A 15,767-nucleotide genomic window follows, 5' to 3' on the forward strand; every position below is an offset into this window, starting at 1 on the left:
TGTAAAACAATAATGCATCCGAGTAAACAGTTAAGACGCTGGGCGTATTATTTCTCATCTCTGTCCAATTTGGAGTGCACCTTGTGGATCAACAAGTTTATTGTACCATCGATCTTGCGGCATTGAAAACCAGCAGTCACTGGGATGACACGTGTAACGTAATTTTATACGTATATATATGGTAGCCCACTTCCTCAAGCAATGGAATAAGTAATCACACTTTAATTTCCCTCTTTCTATTTGAACTTTCAAAAAATGAAAAAAAAAAAAAACTTTGTGATAAAAAAAAAAAAAAATCTTTGATAACTGTACAGATCTTGGTTTCACTTTGCCCAAAATTGGAGCTTAACAAATCATATAAGCAAAATAAAAATGGCTCTGATGATTAGGATCTATCAAGATGTTCCCATTCATTAGGCGTATGTACGAAATTGGTTGTGCAAAAACATATTTAGTACTGTAGATTTACAATTCAGTAGAAGTCCACAGGATCTGAAATTGATTTTCAGTTCTGAGGAGCCTGAATTCAACTCTTAATTGGTATAGACTAAAAGATGCACAGAATTCATACTCCAATCTATTAAAAGAGTTATGCGTTTATCGTGGTTAAAAGCTTTGTGACTCAATGATATTGTCTAATTTTTCCATAGAGAGAACATGAATTCAAATCCCCCCATTCCACTACTCGTTGTAAGTAGAGGGAAAAAAGGGTCAATATAAACATTGCGAGTCAGTGACTTGCTTAAATGTTACACTGGATCTGGACCATCAGGTTTCATTGATTTTCAGACACGTAGAACTGCTGAAAAAAATATGGGCAATATCTTCAGCAGTCTAGTGTTATGAAATTCATGAGCTGTGCACACATCATTCAATTAAAGTTTGATGTATAAAGGTCAAGTTGAACTGCATTCAATTGAGAAAAAACTCGGTTTGTCATTTTCATTCTGGCTCTCGAAGTTGTTGGTATTCATATATATACAATTTACAGAATACAACATTCTATTAGTTTTGTAGAAGATGATTTAAATGACATTCAGTGGAACTTTTTTTTTTTTTTTTTTGAGAAAGAGTTTCAACCTATGCGTCCACTCCTGATGATAATGAATTAAAATATACCTAGACTAGGAATAACAGAGGGGAGAAGAAAAACTGAAGTATTTATGAACTTGAAAGTTGTCAGCCAATCCTCTCCGTGTTTGTGTCATCTGAGGGCCATATCACAGTCTCCATGAGACGTTCACGCATCAACTCCAAGTTTTGATCGGAAATCTCTTGATATATTTCAGCATGATTACATTTCTACATCACAATGACAGAAAAGAAGGGGTTTCAACTTTTTGTAACTTTGTTGTAAGCAGTATGTAATTTGCAAGTTTAAGGGGAATTAAAATTGAGCAAAGGTTCAAATTCCACACCTTAACCCATTTACCATACAGGTGAAGCCGTGTTATCATCACCCTCTCAGCAAGGTCTTGCTTCTCCTGTTGTTTGGAAAAAAAAAAAAAAAGTTGCATATGATATCATACATATCTTCAATTTAGCCAAAATATGCAGCATCATTTATAGCAGCATTCAAAGTTCAAACATGAGATTTTGCACAATATATAAATAACTGAACATTCCTACTATTCACCAAGACTAAAAGACAGAAGAAACATATATCAGAAATTTTGTTATTAGACTTCATGTTGTGGATTTCCAAGAAATGGCCTCATGATATGAAATAGTTTTAATTAGGTACAGTCAAATGGATGAATCACTTTGGCAGATCCAATATAATGCATTAAAGGCAAAAACTACCTTTCCAAGGGAACGGATGAAACGTTTTCCATCATTAGGCTTGTTTGATGCAACAAAACTGTCCACATGAACAAAGAAGCAAGATTTAGATAAAATAATAATTACCATAACATAGACATGTCTAAACATAGGTCTGTTCAGATATAAGTTGTGGAATCTGTGACTTGGATTCGTGTGCAATGCATTCCTTAAACTCAGAGACACACAAGGTTCTGATACTGTATTAAAGCATCAAAACCAAAAGTTTTTTTTTTTTTTTTTACGAGCAAACCAAAAGATGGAGAGGCCAACTAGTAACATAAACACTTATCAAGCACCACAGCTAACTGATATGGAACTCTTTAACAGGTTAAATTTCAAATTGAGCCAGCTTATGCAGCCCAGAGCATTTTAATCAATCCCTGGTTAGTAAAATACAAAATCTCACAGTTGTCATTTTAATCTAATTCACAAAGAATATGGTTGGGTCCATATGGCGCTTTCAGATGATTCACTATAACTGTCAATTCAAGTTGTTCCACAAGTATATTATAAATCAAGAAGGTGGATAATTCTCTTAAGTCTATCAGATAGAAGGCAAATCACATGTCACTGCATTTTGTTACAGCCAAAAACAATGCATAAATAAGTTAGATAATTGTTTATAACAAGGTTGAATATCCCACTTACTCGTAAAACCACCTATATTGCGTTGGGTTCATTTCATAAAGCTGGTTAAGAACAGTCCTCACAGCCTTGTATGTGAAATAGTTGAGAATTTGCTGCAAATAGGGACATTTTGTCAGTTATATCACCATAACAGGTTACAATTTTTATTATGAATGGAAGATATACACAAATTCACATGTTTCAATACTTAGAAGGGATTGGTTAACACTTGTATTCTTGAATGAATATAGGGGCACATCCATATATCACATAGCTTGATTACTATATCTTTCAACAGGTTATAACAACTATCAAGACATCATGATTACTCACGCACAATGGCATTTATTACTATATTATGCACTTCCTTAATAAGCTCATGATGTAAATTTGAAAATACATAAATAGTTTAGATTCAAATCAGAGTTCAAATGGTTTGGAGCACATACTATTGTCTTCATATTCCATAAATGGCCATGGCCACAACCCTTACATCAAGAAAAATTATTTTAAACTAATGATTGGAAAAACTAGGGCAGAGAGTGCAAAAAGTTTTTTGAAAACACCTTGCCTGATAGGTGGTGATATGCAAATTGGCAAAGGATAACAAAAGAAAGTTTAATCTAAGAAATCAGAATCTAAGGTTAAAGGCATGAATCGTGTAGAATGTTATATCAAATAAGCAGTAGTATTTTGACATGCATGATATATTCATGCTTATTGCATCTGGATTAGTTAAACAATAGAGCAGAAGCTGCTTCTCTACCCAACAGATTAAAAAAGAGAATAAAAAAGAGAGCTTTAAAAAATAAAAAATTTGTGAACTGGAATCGTGCCTATGAACAAGTTAGCTTTGAGGTGATTACTAATTCCATGTATGAATTATGATTTGTTCACTGTTTAACTTCTGATTTAGTTAATCCAACAGCACATGCTTCATTGCAAAACCATGACATACTTATTGTGCTCCATAGCTCAAGTTCTAACTAATGGAGCTGCCGTAAAGTTGGAACTTCCGTGACTTCTTATTAAACATGAATAACATTCTAATCATCGTTGGAAAGATTCAAACTAGAAAGTGAAGATTTCATCTTTTGGATATCTACAGGCATCATTTTATTTTAATTTTTCAATTTTTGGATGATCAACTGGAGGCATCAATTTTTAGTGCACATATAAATGCTGTAATATTATTGATGTCTTCCCACATCAAGAGGGCTCTTCGAAACTGCCACAAGCTCTACTCTATATACAAAGAAGGGAACAACAGAAATGACCAAAACGTAAAGCATTCTCTGAAGTTTATCAATCAAATAACCATGCGGAATAACCAAAACCTTCACAAATCTTGAAAAGTCCTCATTTGAAATACTTTTAGCATTTACCTATCCTATACTCAAACTACCTAAAAAGGGAATGCAATCCTTTACTAAAACATCTGGCCCTTCCTATACTTCTAGCATTGCCTATCCTATATTCAACCATGCATGCAAAGGGAATGCAATCCTTCCTATACTTCTGGATACCTATCCTATATTCAACCATACATATAAAGAGAATCCAATCCTACACTGAAAAAAGATCAAGACACCAAAAACAACGAAAAAAGGGTTCATCATATCATGGAAGCAAAAGATGTATCAACTATCAAACATATTAACACCCTTACACAAACTTCACAAACGTAAATGCAACATTCTAAGTTTGAGTTAATTCTCTCACCGTTTTAACATCCTCAAAAGTGTCTTCATACTGCCCACCAAGCTCGTTGACAATCACAAATCTCCGATCCTTTCTCTGCTTCCTTGAATTCCTATTAACAATACCCGAAAGTGCTTTCCTTGAGAGCCGCAAATCACGTCCGGAATCAATGAAAGAACTTCTTAACTCCACGGATCCTAGCTTCCCCAAACGCTTCCTGCTCATTGAATTCCTATGGAAAACCAAATCTCCACCACTCTTGAGGTTCATATTGGTTGAAGGCAGTGCATCCAAACACAAACATGGACTAGTATGAGAGTCCACCACCGATGAACCCATGATAGATAAAGCTCCCACCATCCTTTCTCTCTTAATTAAACACTCAATCTAAGCTTAAAATGAGAATTCCCAGATCAAAAAATTATGTCTTGCAAGGTGTAATTCAAGAAAATAAGAGGTACCCACTAGAGAATACCAAGAAAGAGCTAGTGGGTATCCAACAGATTCGGAGATCAGCAATTGTAGTCAAAGATTCATAAACTGAAAGGTCAGGAAGTTATAGGAGAAAGAAAGAATGTGTGCAGGGAAAAAAGTGTGGGGAAATGGTAGATTTTTCAAGTTGTGTGTAAGCAAAGTGTGAACAACCTTAACCAGACAAAATTTTGAGGTCCTAAATACTCCACCCAAAAGGCTTAGGACTCAAATCGAACTTTAACTCCTTAGTAATTTTTTTGTGAAAAATTTTGATTTCTCTAAGAATCTGGACGGTTTCTATAATTTGGTGTGCGTCTTGCCACGTGGGGAGAATCAGCTTGTCGGGGTTATAGGAACGTGTTAAATTAGTTCAATAGTTCTAACAACGTCTTTGAACGGTTTTACCTGTCAGTGCCCACTCGCAATGTTGTCGCCTGGAACACACTTCCTACTTTGCTGGAGCAAACGTAGAGTTTAGCTAGTGCTAGAAGTTTAGGTTCGGAGGAAATCATGAATGTCCACGCCTCCACGGTACGTTTATTTGGACATTCCTTGTGCCTCTTATAGTAACGAAGTTTCACCGCGCACTTTTGGTGTGATGGTTATTCTACAAATATAAATATTTGTGAAGTGTGGGGACAAGGACTAGGGTTCAAGTTTCCAAGGAGAAATTTCACACATACATATATTTAGATTAAATTAGAGTAGAAATTTTATGTGAAGTGTGAGGACAAGGACTGTGGTTCAAGTTTCCAAGAAAAAATTTCACGCATACATATACTTAGATTAAATTAGAGTAGAAATTTTATGCTGTATATATAAAAAAAAAGTAATGCAGTGAATACGTTAAGATTTGAATGTGTTCAAAACTTGACACATTTTCAAAACACATACACCAGACACAAGCTTAATCTTATTTATGATATATTTAATTGTCACGTAATAAATGAGACAAGATAATTCTAAAAAATCAAACCTATTCTATTTATAATTCATCCAAAAAAGAATTAAAAAAAATATTTTGGGCATAAAAGTTCATGGATGCATGTATTTTATATTTTATTTTATTTCATTATTTATTTATTTAAGTCGGGACTTCTTTTTTTTTTATTGAGTAAATATTTAAGTAGGGACTCGATTGACTTGTAAGTTGCAAACTCTAGGATTTGATGACACGCTCCATAAAATTGCGTGAGAATATGTTTCTAAATTGGTGTAGATCATTGCGGGTATGACTTTTACTTGCTTGCAAGGAATGAATAGAATAGTAGCCAATTTCAGCTAATAAAGGCATGAAGTCCGCCTTTATTTGCACGCTGCAGTTTTGAACTGTGACTTGAACAGCCACAGTCTACCAAACGTCACCGACCCCTCTTCTCTTTTTTGGCAGAATATGAACTTTGGAGTGAACCAATTGAATTGAATTGAATTATAAGGCTTCACACCACCTCCCTTTTGGGCTATCATGACACATGAACTAAATTATCATACAACACACGTGTAGTGAGTTTCAATTAGCTCAATTAATAAAAAATTTTATTGTTAAAAAATCTAAGGTTCAACTTGTTTGGCTCAAGGCCATTCTTTAGGCTTAAGGCTTGCAATAATATAGTTTGGGATAAAATCCTAAAAGAGATCATTTTAATTCTAAACGTGGGTTCCAGCTAGCTCAATTAGTAAAGTCTCTAATGGTTGTATAAGAGATCTGGAGTTCAATCCCTGCCTACACCAAAAACTGATTGGTGTTTTGGTCTGATGATAAAGAGCTATTATCAAGAGCGGACGTTATAGGTTGAAACTCTCTAAAAAAAAAAAAAAAAATTCTAAACTTTATAGTCATGACTCATTCCAATCTAATTCCTTCGTCTATATATATTGAAAAAACCACTAATGAAATAACCTATATAGCGAGATGAAAATTCTCGTCGACGTCGATTACATCCAAACAACACTATTTTGTTGTTTCTATGAAAATCAAGCATTGCTTTTATGAAACAAATAAATGTGCTAATGCCTTGGCAAGAAGGGGTTTAGATTCAAGCCAAGATTTTTATGCTTTTTGATAGTTTGCATATAGACTTACATATGTTGCTATTTTATGATAACTCTGGACTGTATTATAAGAGGTTGCAGCCTCTCTTCTTAGTTTTTGTTAATGCTATTCTATTTTTACCAACAACAAAAAACACCATTTTTTTGTTGATAGTTTGTTATTTTCTTCACATTAAAAACATAATTAATGGAACTTTGAGAGTGGGTAAAACGTAGTATATAGATAGGACTATATGGATGAGAGAGAGAGAGAGAGAGAGAGAGAGAGAGAGAGAGAGTAAAACAATGCTATTTTGCATGTAATGAGTGCTAATGAAAATTTTCCTCCCGTTGTAATAGTTATTGCGTTAGTGATTTTTAATAGATATGGATGAAATAATTACATTGTCAAGACTTAAAAGTTTAGGGCTTAAACATACTTTTAAAAAGTCAAGATCTAATTTATCATAAATGATTAATTATGCCTTATTTATTTATTTTTAAATTCACTCTCCCTATTTGTTTCAAGTAATTAATTAGGGGGAAAAAAACTAGACAAGGAGTGGAGCTAAGTGCACCTTTTTCCTAATCATTCATATAGGAAAAGGTATTTCTATGTGAAAAATAGGGAGAGTGAAAAATTTAGACTTATTTGAGTAACAAAGGTTATTTGCCAAGTGAACAATATCATAGATAAAGAGGGACTTTGAAATAACTTCATATATATATATATATATATATATATATATATATATATATATATATTGTACAACGATAGTTGGGGGATGAGAGGGCACTTAAACTCTAGATTTATTAGAAAGATCAAGAGATGTCAACTAGTTGAGTTACAAGACTCTTGACAAAATAACTGCATAGTTAAAGATTAAAAAAAAATGCTATTAATCCTATGAAAATTACTTAATGTACTATAGTTTTTGTTACAAAAGAATTATAATTATAAATTAATATAGTTGCTAAGATGTCATGTCACATCAGAAATACACAAATAAGTCTTAACATCACTATAAAAACCACTTCAGCAAGTTGAATGATAGTAAAATATGTACTAAAAAAAAGATGGAAAAATATGTACAAAACCTTGCATCACCCTTTTAAATTTAATAGGTAAAATACAGTTAACACCTTAAGGTTTGGGTTAAGGCCAAATTGATTCATGATTTTTCAAAATTGACCAACTTGATTCCTAAACTCAATTTGGATCCTAAATCGTTAATCAAAGTTTTCCACTTTCTTATGGTGATTAGAGATCAAGTTGATCAGATTTGAACCTAGTTGGGATTACCATAAACCCTACCTGTTAAGTGTATTGTACGCAATTTAACTTTCTGTCTTAAAATAAAAAGAGCCTGTGTGTGAATGTGTGTGTTTGGGCTCTTTTGAGGCCTGTTGCTTGAGCATTTCTTTGGGCCACATATAAAACCAAACCCAAATCCAACCCCCCATCCCCCAAAAAGAAAAATGAACAAGCCATCAATGAAAAACGACATCGTTTACCTTGTCCGAAAGCCTCCCTGTACATGTCGAAGAAAATCTCCATCTATAACTGCAAGCATCCCCTATTTTCTTCATTCATCCGCTAAACACACAAAGTTCCAAACTTTCAAAGTGCCAATAAGGAAAATAAGATCCAAGTGGGTCACTGAGCTCAACATATATCACAAACATGTTCTACAGAGGGTAAGAAAGACCTTCACTTTAGCTTTTTTCTTCAAAGTTCTTGTCTTTTTACATATACCCTTGTACTTTTCTTTGATTTAGATTTGTCAAGTTCATATTTTGACAACTGGGTTTGTTAATTAACATCCTTAATCAATGTTTTTTTGCTTCTATTTATGTTATCAGTTCTGATTTTATGTGTATCTGAAATTATATGTTTGTTTTTCTCAACTGGGTATCTGTTTGGTGCTGACAATTTTGTAAAAGGAACAACTGGGGTATTAAGTTTTTAACTGCTGCGATATACCCAGAGAGAAATTCTCTATTTTGGGTTCTGGGGTTGCTTTGTTTGGGTTTTGAGGAAGGTTAATTAGAAAGAAATAAACCATTTAGGGACAAAGATTGGTTTTGTGTCCTCAAACAATGTCTATTTGTTTATTTTACTTTTGTTTTATTTGGGTTATTGGATTGTGGGGGTGGAGAGTAGGCTGTAAAACAATTCAAACTGTTCCAAACAGCAACTATTCAAGCACCTTCATAAGCTCTTGTGTGAAGGTGAACATGCTAAGCTTAGCACATATATTTGAGCTCAATGGTAAGCTTGAGTTTTGCTTGAACGTAATTTTTTTTTGATAAGTGATTTTTAGCGCCAAGGAGAGGGGGGAAAGGGAGATTCAAACTGGTGGCCTCCGCTTTATGAGGCGTGGTGCCACCGATTGTGTTCCCCCTTGAGGTTAGAGTTTTGCTCGAATTCAATTCTAGACGTGAATGAGAACCTGAGGCATAATTCAACTTGACTTGTTTAGAGCATGGGAAAAAATGCTTAAATTCGTAACAATGAAAATGGACTGTGTAAAATGTTATAATTAACCAGATAAATACCAAGAATTTTTTTTGGGTGAGGCGATAGATTCAGATGAAAACAGGTATGTCTAGCAGAATTGATAACTAGTTTTTTCTTCTTAGGATGGGAATTAAAACAATGCAAAGGTACTTTAATAAAATTTCTTTCAAAAGGGCTGCTTTAGTGTCAAAGTCTTGTTTGTTTTTGTTTTGCTTTCTTGTATTCAAGATTAAAAAAAAAAAAAAAAAGGTTTAATTGATAAAATTATACTGAAGGTGACGTGTTCTGATTGTTAAAAATGTTAGTTCTTTTATTTTATTTTATGGATAATTCAATAGTTATAACAATGAGGGAGGGGGATTTGAAACCTAGACCTCTACATTGGAAACACCATGAACTGCCAGTTGAGCTAAAAGGGCTCTTGGCATAATAACTATTTTATGTTTCTATGAAGTAATTTCAGTTTGATTTACGTTAGGATAGTGCGGAATTATGTTGTTGAAACGTACGCGTACTTATTATGTTTGTGATTATTGTGGTTCTTATGCATGCCACAAAGTGTAGATGAATTCATATTTGTTAAGTAGTTTAAGTTCATTAAGATATTGCAGAGTCATTCTTCATGTCTAGATTTTTGGAAATTACTGTTTTTGACACCATGTATGTGTCAAAAGCTGAAAATCATGTTCATCTCTGCTTATCATAGGATTAAAAAATTCAGTTATATTTGGAGGAAGCCAATGGTTTACAAACCAAAATGGCATCTTCCCCCAACAAATGTGGAAGGTGAGGTCATGGGTTCTATATCTATACCATGTAGGTTTGTGGGTTTCGTTTGCCCCAAAAAAGTTAATTTTGGGGGAAAGCAATGCTTACACACCTCTTCAATTTTCTTTGGTGATAGGTTGGCATACGTTGGATTGCTGCTATTTGTACAATAGCTCTTTTCTTGAAGTCTTTCATAATATGGAAAAAAGACTAGGAATCTACTGAAGGATAGGTTTTGGTACTCAAAAAATGATATGCTTTTATGTAACTTTGACAGATGAATCTAAATAGATATTAATTGACATGATTATATTAGTATTAGATACTAGTACTAATACCCCCAAAGAGCCTGCTAGATATTAAACCCTTTTAGCCTGTGCAACCCAAATAACCAAATCTTCAATAAGTAAATTTTTTTACCTTCTATGACAAGATGTGAGGACATATTTTACAATTGACTTCAGTGCTCTATATGGCTAGTCTTTAGGTAGTAATCCTATATTGCAAATATGAAATTAGATCTGTTATAAATGGCCTATTTTTGGGGAAGGGAGGGCGGCGGTGATAAGAATGCACAATGACCCAGATGTAAGTGAGTAGGGAGCACAATATTTTGTGGGAGTATTAAACTGTTTTTGTGGCATGCCAGAAAAAAAGCTAAAATTGGAAATATGATTTGGAGGAGTGCAATATGGTGTATTGTGATAGATCCTTCCATATGAGTATTTATGAAGATTGGGATTGAATCAGATTTGATTTAGCTTATGTTTTCAAATATATCCATGATATTCAGCTGTTTCATCCTGTAAACTGTGATTTTTAGGTAGGTTTTGAAAATGGACAAAATGCGAAAACACCCCCTAGGGTTTCAATTCTTCTTTAACTCCCTGAGGTTTCCATTCTGCCAAATTGACCCCTGTTAGTTCTTTCATATGGTCACATTAAGAAGATTCACCAACTGATTTACGTCATTGATCAAGGAATGGTCATGTGATTTTTTCGTCCATAAGAGCTAACAAAAGTCAGTCGCAAGGGTCAATTTGGCTGACATGGAAACCTTAGGGAGTCATAAGGAAAAAATGAAACCCTAGGGGGTGTTTTTGCATATAGGCCTTTGAAAATTCAAGTCTCAATTTTTCTTAATTTATGAGAATGCTGTGGTTGGTTAACCCTGAGAAGTACTCCATCTTGGTCATGTTTTTCATCTTTTCTTTTCTCCTAGCTGTTGTCTAATAACATATTAATTACAGACCTAACTTCACATTCATCTATTCTATCCTTACTGAAGAGTTACTATAACTTATTTTTCTGGTGCACTAATCATAGATAATAAACAGTTGTATTAAACAAGAAAGAATTATGCTTAGGGAACCAATCTAGTTTACTGCATACTGGATGTATAACCAAATGTTCCTTAAAACAAATTACAAATATAATGAGACAATAAAATCATAAATCAGCCAGGAGCCTTGTAGCTCAACTAACACTTCTTGGTGTTCCCAACCAAGATGAATAGAGTTCAAATTCCCCCACCCCAAATTATCAAATTATCCAAACAAATTTAAAAAAAAATCATAAATTCGTTGGAAGTCTACTCACATCCAAAGACAGTAATAAAATATTCACCCAACAAATTGAGATTTGAATCTGTAGTTTCCTTGTGGACTTTAAAAAGACGTTGAAACAGGTTTTCATGGTAATGGCATAGATGACTAATATCTAGAGTATGGGCGAAGATAACGAGCAAAGGGTAAACCTAACTACTATGAATGCATGCAGTTAAGGTTTAGAAGTAACTACTAAAAATGCAGCATCTTACACTGTCCCATGGTTGCTTAGACCTCAACTTGCATAGAAGAGAGTGGTGTTAATTTAACTCTACTAAATTAGCATGGAGATACATACACACTCGCTTGGAAATTCCATTGTCCAGATATTTAATATATGTAGGGTGAGCTAGTAATTAGTTGGTGGCTGGGAAAACTCAAAATGGCCATCTTTAGTGAAGAGTGGTCATGGGTTTAGATAAAGTTCAAACTGTAGGCTTTAGCTGGTTCTCAGGAAGATGAGGCATTAGGAAAATGCTTACTTGGGTGAAGCCTAAATAATTGAATATTTTCTATGTGCATTCCCCACCTCTCCCCAACAAATTATCCGGGGACGTGGGATGTCTTGTGGGATATTAAGATTGCCTCAAGATTTCTTGTTGAGTTTATGCACCAAGCCATCATCATCGTTGGGTCAAATATAGAATATGTGTAGTTATTAATGCAAATGATTGTGAAAAATTGAAATAGCGGCTTCTAATAAATCCTAAATTTGAACTTATATACTATCAGTCCGGATGTCTAATATAGTTTTCTTCTAAGTTCCCGTTCCAGATGATGCATTTTTATTTATGAGAATAGACGAGTCTTCGAGTATCCAACCCTTTTCATTTTTTCATTTTTATTTTTATAGATGCCTAAAGAATAACTAAAATTAGAAACAGTTAGTAATGCAGTTGAATGGTTTTTATTATTATTTTTTGTTTATTTAACTCACACCCATTAGGATTAGAACCTGCAGCCTCTTACCATTACCCTGTTTTCATGGGACTGCAAGTTCCATTATAGCCCATTGGCGATACAGTTGAATAAAGTAATGTTGATTTGTTTGAAGTTTTTACATGGACTTTTGAAACATTGACTTCTGTTGTCTACATGGATGTTGGAAACAGCAGTAAATTTATTGATGGTGGTGATGGGCGTGAAATGGGCGCGAAACGTCAACGGGTTGTTGATCAGGGACCCTCATTCTATGGGACTTCCCCTGCTTCAAGTTTTATGTACAATCCAGCTCCTTATACGGCCTATGTTAACCAGCCTCCACCTTTCCCTGTTGTCCGAGTACGTGGTCTTCCATTTGATTGCACGGAAACTGATGTGGCTGAGTTCTTCCATGGTCTGGACATAGTTGATATTCTTTTTGTCCATAACAATGGCAAGTTCTCTGGGGAAGCATTTTGTGTTTTGGGGTATCCTCTCCAAGTTGATTTTGCCCTTCAAAGGAATAGGCAGAACTTGGGCAGGAGATACATTGAGGTTTTCAGAAGTAAGAGGCAGGAGTACTATAAAGCGATAGCAAGGGAGGTTTCAGATGCTCGTGGTGGTTCACCACACCGAAGGGCCCCAAGGGCTAAATCTTATGACGAGGCAAAGGACTCAGCTGAACACACTGGGGTATTGCGGTTGAGGGGATTGCCATTTTCTGCTGGCAAGGATGACATAATGGAGTTCTTTAAAGATTTTGTGTTGTCAGAAGATGCAATTAATATCACATTGAACTCGGAGGGGAGGCCTACAGGGGAAGCATTTGTGGAGTTTGCAAGTGCAGAAGATTCGAAAGCAGCAATGGTTAAAGATAGGATGACACTTGGGAGTCGATATATAGAACTGTTTCCATCCTCAAACGAAGAGTTGGAAGAAGCAGTTTCTAGAGGGCGGTGACTTCTTATTGTGCCTTTTTCTTTAATTTGCTACTTTGTACTTTTATTATCTTAAGGTTGTCTTACTTTGTATGAATTTTGCTTTACTAGTTTTCACTTTTTTAGGTCAAAACATAACTTACCATTGTTGTTTGAGAAAAGTATTTTCAAATTATGTTTGGAATTAATTATAAGAAGTTATGCGTACTTAGATTGTATCATCTATTTCAGTTGTGCTTGTTGACTAGTTTTTGACAATGGCCTGGCAAATTTTTGGATTGACTTGAAATGCACTATACTCAAATTGTTGTTGAATTTCTGAGAGCTTTGCAAGGACTTGCTAAGCATATATCTACCAATTGGTTTAGCCATGAGATGGATTTGCTATCTATGTTCAGGTTCTTTTAGTTTTTATTTAGGAAGAAGCGCTTCCTAACCTTGGCCCTTCGACATTGTTTATTTGTACATCATGTGAATGTTTAAAATGAGTTTTAAGGGGCTGGTTGTTTCCTCAACTAATGGTTCTGTTGTATGCAATGACATTGTTAAGCTGATTTGTCTTTTATTGTTTGCACAAAGCAGATTTTAACTATGTGCTTTTGTGCTCAACCTGGCTAGAGAAAATATGAAAGGGAAAAGTTTACCTCCAAACCGGTTTGAAGGAAAATTCCTTCAACCCGCCACTATGTGGTAATTGATAAAACCATTCAAATATACTTTTAGTTACATGACCTATTTAATGCATCATGTGATTTGTTTAAATAATATACCTCTAGATGATTTTATAAATTGCCACGTAATGGGTCAACAGAAATTCTTAGGAGAAAAACTGTCTAATGCAGAATGCGGAAGTCTTTTGTTCTGAAATCTGAATCTGTTACCATGCTTTCAATTTGAAGTCTATGGAACAACCTGTAAGCCCTTCTTTTTTGACATCTTAAGACTGCAGGGCCAAACTCTGTTACTTTTTTCTGGAAATGCATTTTGCAGTCAGAGTTCATACATTCCTGTCATGCATAACCTGATTGGCTTCATAATAGTTTCATCCCAACTTAATTTCATGGCTCACAAGAGGAAGACTATAAATATATATTTCATTTTACATTGGTATCCATAATAGTAATTATGGATATTTAATATTTAATAGCTGGGAATTATTATATTCCTCCCATTATATAAGTATATTTTGCTGAACTCAGCTGTTCAGCATCTCCTTCAAACTTGTTTATTATTCTGAAAAGGTGAGCTATGTTAAATTCAGTGCTAATTTAAATTAGGTTGGCTAGGGAACGCTGAAGTTGCATAAAATAATGTTGTGCCTTCTATCATCAACCAGGCTCTAAATATAGATGAGTGGCAATAGTTCAATATTGATCGGAACCAATCCATATGCCCCCATCCCATACCTGATGAGAATCTGTTAGAAGCGAGCAAGTATTGTATTGTGCCTTTAAATATGTGTGATGTGATAACTTCAAATTGCTCAATGAAGATGGGGTGCCTTTGTGCAATTGTTAGGGTAGAATTTTATAATATAGTCGACTCTCTTTTTATAAAAAGTCTAATTACTTTTAGTTTCACGATCATATTTTTAGTAGTTTTTGTTATTTTCTAATATTTGTGGGATCTTTTGAAAGCATCTTTCATTTAAATGGTCTAATAACACCTCCCTAAGTGCCTAGGGGAGGTACTCAAGTAGTAAGTAAAATATTTTAAATGCATGTTATATATATAAACACACTCTTTTTTAAGGCAATATACACAACTTAAGTGATAAGTGATTCTCAAAAAAAAAAAAACTTCAGTGATAAGCTTGAAAGTAATATATACAGGTTTTCAGTTTTAACCAACCATTATTTTTCTGGTCTAAGATTCAGAGGTTTTTATGTCTTCGAACTTTAAAGTCAATTACTATTTACTCCTCAGCCAAACTGAAATGAAGCAACATTGAATTTTAATTCAAGTGGCATCATAAATTGTGTGGATTTAAGATTCACTGCACACATATATAACATGCAAATAATAATAATTTTTTTAAAAGATATAAGACAAATTTAAACATGGGCGGTTCAACTAGGTCCAATTATTAAAAAAAAGAAAGCTCAGATTAGGTCCATTAAGCTGATGGCGCAAGATTATACTATCACCTGACATTAAAAAAGAATAAAAAAAAAAGAGGACAAGAAAAAAACAAAATAAAATCTGAGATTTTAGGTCCATTGACCTATGTTTATCCAAACCCAAATCAAAATAAATAAGTAATAGTACAGTACTATGACTTTAAAGTCATATGTAATTTGTCAACTTGTGGAGTACTGAGCCACGTGCAAAAATAGTGAAACCCTTTGGAATCCC

The 15,767-nt window shown here is 34.2% G+C and overlaps 2 protein-coding genes across 3 annotated transcripts; one reads left to right on the top strand and one right to left on the bottom strand.

Annotated features, from left to right (window-relative positions):
- Positions 1 to 916: 916 nt before the first annotated feature.
- Positions 917 to 4,943, bottom strand: LOC142605681 (chaperonin-like RbcX protein 2, chloroplastic). The gene is made up of 5 exons (XM_075777111.1): positions 4,174 to 4,943; positions 2,473 to 2,564; positions 1,804 to 1,861; positions 1,419 to 1,484; positions 917 to 1,302 (listed from the first exon to the last, which is right to left on the bottom strand). Exons 1-5 carry the CDS (start codon positions 4,510 to 4,512, stop codon positions 1,180 to 1,182), a joined length of 678 nt encoding a protein of 225 aa, XP_075633226.1. The 5' UTR covers positions 4,513 to 4,943; the 3' UTR covers positions 917 to 1,179.
- Positions 4,944 to 8,133: 3,190 nt separating this feature from the next.
- LOC142607730 (uncharacterized) lies at positions 8,134 to 13,630 on the top strand. Of its 2 annotated transcripts, none has more exons than XM_075779335.1 (2): positions 8,134 to 8,355; positions 12,669 to 13,630. In XM_075779335.1, exons 1-2 carry the CDS (start codon positions 8,342 to 8,344, stop codon positions 13,432 to 13,434), a joined length of 780 nt encoding a protein of 259 aa, XP_075635450.1. In that variant the 5' UTR covers positions 8,134 to 8,341; the 3' UTR covers positions 13,435 to 13,630. The 2 variants fall into 2 exon arrangements, with proteins under 2 accessions (XP_075635450.1, XP_075635448.1); XM_075779333.1 differs by having other exon boundaries at positions 8,206 to 8,355; positions 12,666 to 13,630.
- The last annotated feature ends 2,137 nt before the right edge of the window (positions 13,631 to 15,767 follow it).

This window comes from Castanea sativa, chromosome 8 (assembly GCF_040712315.1).
Source record: "Castanea sativa cultivar Marrone di Chiusa Pesio chromosome 8, ASM4071231v1".
In the NCBI taxonomy this organism is placed as follows: Eukaryota; Viridiplantae; Streptophyta; class Magnoliopsida; order Fagales; family Fagaceae; genus Castanea; species Castanea sativa.